The 5,081-nt window shown below is 42.6% G+C and overlaps 1 protein-coding gene across 1 annotated transcript; it reads right to left on the bottom strand.

The window, feature by feature from the left end:
* Positions 1 to 347: 347 nt before the first annotated feature.
* LOC102209485 (serine hydroxymethyltransferase, mitochondrial-like) lies at positions 348 to 4,131 on the bottom strand. The gene is made up of 9 exons (XM_013912642.1): positions 4,122 to 4,131; positions 3,599 to 3,758; positions 2,867 to 3,067; positions 2,648 to 2,729; positions 2,242 to 2,364; positions 1,716 to 1,855; positions 1,453 to 1,615; positions 939 to 1,038; positions 348 to 592 (listed from the first exon to the last, which is right to left on the bottom strand). Exons 1-9 carry the CDS (start codon positions 4,129 to 4,131, stop codon positions 363 to 365), a joined length of 1,209 nt encoding a protein of 402 aa, XP_013768096.1. The 3' UTR covers positions 348 to 362.
* Positions 4,132 to 5,081: the final 950 nt, after the last annotated feature.

The following is a 5,081-nucleotide window of genomic DNA, read 5'->3' as shown; positions in this document are numbered from 1 at the left end:
AAAAAAAATAGCATAGAGTGGGAGCTTCTTAAAAGGTCAGTAAATAACCTATACGGGCTTGAGATGTGTCAAAACTACAACCGATCACCACATCGGATCAAGAAATTTCATTGCACTGTTGTGTCTGTATCGTTCTGTTCTGTCTGGTGTTGCACTGTCTTTGCACATTGCACTTTATGTAGTCCTGTGTTGATTGTCTGTTATATGTCATATGCAGCGCCATGGCCTTGGAGGAACGTTGTCTCGTTTCACTGTGTACTGTACCACTGCACATGGTTGGAATGACGATAAAGCCACTTGACTTGAGATGGGGGAGATTTAAATTAAGATTTCAAATGAATATACAGGGAAGCACGTGGTTTCTAATCCTTAATAAGTATGACCACCTCCTGGTGTGTGTCCAGCAAACACAGTGTGATGTGAAGCCGTTTCTCACCAAGTCTGAGGCCACCAGGCGTCAGGGCGCTCTTGTCTCCGGGGCAGGTATTCTTATTGGCGGTGATTGACGCAAGCTCGAGCACCCTCTCAGCTCGAGCACCATCAATACCCTTAGGTCGCAGGTCCACGAGGACCAGGTGGTTGTCGGTCCCACCTGGAACATCCAGTTTTCAATAAATAGGAGGAAAATAAGTCACCCGTACATTACACGAGATTAAGGGAAAAAATACGCTAGGAATGTGTTTTACTGGTACGATCTTCCACTCTTACCAGTTATTTGGCTAAAAATATTTACTAAGGGATTAAAGAAAGGTGTATGTACACACTGCAGAGTGAGCAGAGTATATAAACTGAAGGCTATACATCAAAACAAACAAAAATCATTTTTGGATTTGTGCTTTTTTTCTTGTTGTGTAATTTACATTTTGTTACAGGACATTTTAGATGAATTTTCAGTGTTAAATGCTCCGTGCTGAGTAAAGAAGTGCACGCTAGATTACCTGATACCAGAGTGTAGCCTTTGCTGAGAAGAGCTGCAGCCATAGCCTTGGCATTCTTTAGCACCTGGTCAATATACTCCTTAAACAGGGGAGACTGTGCCTGGACACACAGAACCAAAAGTGTACAGTAAGTTAGCCTTTACATTTGGCTCTGTAATACCCTACTCCAGGGGTAGACAACTCCAGGCCTCGATGGCCGATGTCCTGCAGGTTTTAGATCTCACCCTGAGTCAACACACCTGAATGATATGATTAATTCATTACCAGGCCTCTGGAGAACTTCAGGACATGTTGAGGAGGAAATTTGGCCATTTGAATCAGCTGTGTTGGATCAAGGACACATCTAAAACCTGCAGGACACCGGCCCTCGAGGCCTGAGTTGTCTACCCCTGCACTATTCCCTTTACTGACTGAAGTTTATGCAACATGTTCTTAAGCTCCTCAGCTTTAAGTCTTGAAAACAAAACACCAACAGATCCAAGTTTGCAGTTCGGTATTTGTGTGTTGTGCAGACCTGTCTGAGTGCCACTGCTACACCTGCAATGGCATGGTTATGAGGTCCACCCTGCAGGGAGGGGAAGACAGAAAAGTTGATCCTGTCCTCGAGGTCGTACATGATTTCCTTTCCCTTTTTGTCAACTGAGCGAACACCCTTCCGATAGAAGATGAGACCAGCCCTGGACAGAACAGAATCTTTTACTGATGAAGCAATTTTACAATTTTTACTCAGTAATTTGATTTTTGTTCCCACCCGTGTCTCTTACAGTTTGACCTTACCTTGCTCCACGGAGGGACTTGTGCGTGGTGGAGGTGACCAGGTCAGCATGTTCAAAGGGTGAGGGGATGGCTTTGGCTGCCACCAGGCCACTAATATGAGCCATGTCAGCAAGCAGGTAGGCATTGATGTTGGTGCACAGCTGGAAGAAAAAGAGGCAGGATGAGGAAACAGTTATAAAATTAAGACCAACATGTATACACATGTGGCAGGAAAGTTCCATTGTTCTGTGGTTTACAAAAGCGTTTAATTAGCCCTAAAAGGTGAGGTGAAAATACATTCTCTTTTCCATCTGCATTAGATTCAGATGGTTTTTGGCCCTTCTTATACATTTGTCCTCTATTTTAAGGTGACAGAGGACCAAGCTGTCACCTCAAAAAAGCTGATTAAGTTTTAAATACAAACACAAAGCTGATCCATCCTTTTGATACAGGATAACAAGATGAAGAAAAGTGAAGCACACAACAGAACAGAAAAAGACGGGGTGAACACGGGGTGAACTGAGAATGCAGAGAGTTCTCTGTGCACCTTCTTGATGCAGGCATAGTCAATGAGCCGGGCATAGGCACTGGTGCCAGCGATGATGAGCTTGGGCCGGAACAGCTTGGCCGTCATCTCCATCTGGTCGTAGTCTATAAGTCCTGTTGCAGTCTGCAGTAAAGAAGGCAGATAGAGGAAATGGCCTTGGCCGGTCAATGATTACGTTTCAGAAAATACAGTTTGCAAGGACAGCACTGACCCCGTTATAAACATCTTACTGTAACATACTGAAAACTGGACTTTCTTAGTATTTGCTGGCTTATTGACTTTTGGAAGACTTCTCACACTGACATTGATAAAACATAAAAAAAATACATCAGTATATCCCAGCTAATCATTCGACACTGGTATAAACGGGTGTCAGTAGATATCAGTAGAAAGCTTTTCTACTTACATTTAGCTTGTAAGGCATTGACTCAAAGTAGATTGAGGTTGCAGAGATTCTTTTCACATCAGACATGTAGCCGTGAGTCAGACTGGAGTAAAACAAACAAACAAACAAACAAACAATATATACATAAAGAATAAAACAGAAAAATCAGATTTATGAATTTTTAAAAAAAAGGAGGGGTGGGGGGGGTACAGCAAAAATACAGCAACAGTGAATACTAACTGTCCACCATCAGGCAGGTCCAGGCCCATGATACGATCGTGGGGATTGAGTACAGCGGTGTAACTGGCAAAGTTGGCAGGAGAGCCAGAGTACGGTTGGACGTTGACGCCCCACTGAGCTGGATCCAGGTCAAAGGCCTCCAGAGCTCGCTTCTGACAGAGCAGCTCAATTTGGTCAACCACTTCTGCTCCACCATAATACCTGAGGGTGGAGATGGAAACATGAACTACTGTGAATAACCTGCTAATTTCAGCTTTTTGTTAGAATTTAAACCTACAGTGATTAATTGTTTGGCCACAACGCACAATAGTTCCTTTTAGGCCAATGTGGCGAACTGTTGTTTATGTGCATTCCCAGCAAACAAATATCATTCAACTCTGATGTAAATCCAGCGTTCAGTCTTATGTGTTTTTGTTACAGTCAGCTCCCGATGAAAACTGCTTATACACCCGACAACAATCTCCAGCTACTTGCTGTATTTGTCTGTTGCTTGAGATTGAGCAGGTAGAACAAATTGGGGGGGAAAAAAATCAACACTACATTATGTACTAGGTGTACATTATGGTAAAATATTTCCTCCATAGCGTAGACTCATTGGTATAAGCAAACCCTTTAAGTTCAGCACTATCATTTGCAGTCATTACTTATCTGAAGGCAATAACAGAAAATTCATTAACTGAAAATAATATCAATCATGTTAATAAACAGAGGTGTAGCTGAATAAAAACCTACCTTTTTCCTGGGTAGCCTTCAGAGTATTTGTTGTTAAGACAGGAGCCAAGAGCTTCCAGAGCAGCGCGGCTGCAGAAATTCTGCAATGAAAACACACACAAGCGAACACTCAGATTAATGGCACGAGTGGACAGATGGGACAACGACAGCAAATTAAAGTCTGCGAAGTGATGGTGGGAAATTTTTCCCTGATGAAAAGCAATCAGTGTAATACTGTCTCTCTGTGTTAGCCCTACGACAGACTGGCAGAGCTCTGTCCAGGCTGTCTCTCACATCCTACGGTAGCTTAGATTGGCTCCGCCTCTCCACAAGTCTGAACTGAACAAGAGGAAGAAAATGGATGGGTGGATATTATTATATTAATATCTGCAGAAAAAGGGTTTTGTTTAGTTTTTTTAATCAAATCATCCATTTTTTCTTCACCTCCCATGGAAGTATAGCTCAGATTATTTTGGTTTGTTTTCCTGGGAGTTTCTATTCATGGGTCAACGTGTGTTATTAAAACTACAAGACCCAGATTTACCTGCAAACATGCTCATCCAGTTCTGACATTCTCACACAGACTTTCATACATCTCCTCCTACATGTACTCACTTGACAAGTTAACACTGTGTCCTTGTGCCCCACTGTACAGCCAAAACAAACAGCACCAAACAGAACAAGTTGCTGCGCTCAGACTTAATTGAATTCCATCTTTTTCAGGCCTAACTGAAATAGTGAAAGCTTTACCAAATTCAGAGGTCCAAAACAGCCCTAAATATGACAGATTTGGTTGTCTAAAATAAAAAAATGTATGTGTGGCTACTGCAGGCACAATGTGAGCTCCAATTTAAACAAAAATGCTGATAAAGTAATCTACTCTGCACAGAAACTTGATAAAACTGTTGTCAGTGGATGATTTGAACAGCACCTCCCTTGTCACTGGTAGAACAAAAGATAAAAGCAGGGCCGATTCAAATAAACTGTGCTTGGTGTGAAATGAAAAATGTTACTATTCAAAAGAACAGACAAGGTTTTATCTTCCGTTTCTTCTTCGCCACAGTAGTTGCAGCCCTGGCTGTGTAACATGTCTCTCTTGTATATCGTCACACTTGTCAGTAACAGGATCGGGCATAAAATGAACAGAGATAAATAAAGTCTGAATTCTGCCTCTCTGAATGGGGTGGTGGTCGTGGTGTGTTGTTATGCTAATGCTTCACCTGGAAGCTAACAGCTTTCTACTGCATCCGTCTGTCACGCCAACTGCTGTGCATATATTGTGTGTACACATGTGGAAAACTGTACGTCTTCTCATCGGAGGAATGTCTGTCTGAGCTGTACTGTGATGTGACTTGCAGAGTGAGCTGGGGAGGAGGCAGAATGAAGACATCAGCTTTATCTCACACTAGAGTGGTCAGGCTTTGTGTTGAGAGGGGGCTGACATACTCCACTGAACTGTGGCGAAGAAGGAACAGGAGGAGAGAGAAGGAACAGCAGAAGATAA

The sequence above is a fragment of the Pundamilia nyererei genome, unplaced genomic scaffold (genome assembly GCF_000239375.1).
Source record: "Pundamilia nyererei isolate P.nyererei 1_Seehausen unplaced genomic scaffold, PunNye1.0 scaffold00096, whole genome shotgun sequence".
Classification (NCBI taxonomy): Eukaryota; Metazoa; Chordata; class Actinopteri; order Cichliformes; family Cichlidae; genus Pundamilia; species Pundamilia nyererei.
This window is presented reverse-complemented; position numbering and strand designations above follow the sequence as displayed.

Coding starts and splice junctions, on each gene's coding strand:
- LOC102209485 (XM_013912642.1), bottom strand. Junction 3,068..3,598: donor GAAGGCTACCCAGGAAAAAG/GTAGGTTTTTAT, acceptor CTCCACCCTCAG/GTATTATGGTGGAGCAGAAG. Junction 1,856..2,241: donor ACTATGCCTGCATCAAGAAG/GTGCACAGAGAA, acceptor TTTTTCTTCCAG/CTGTGCACCAACATCAATGC.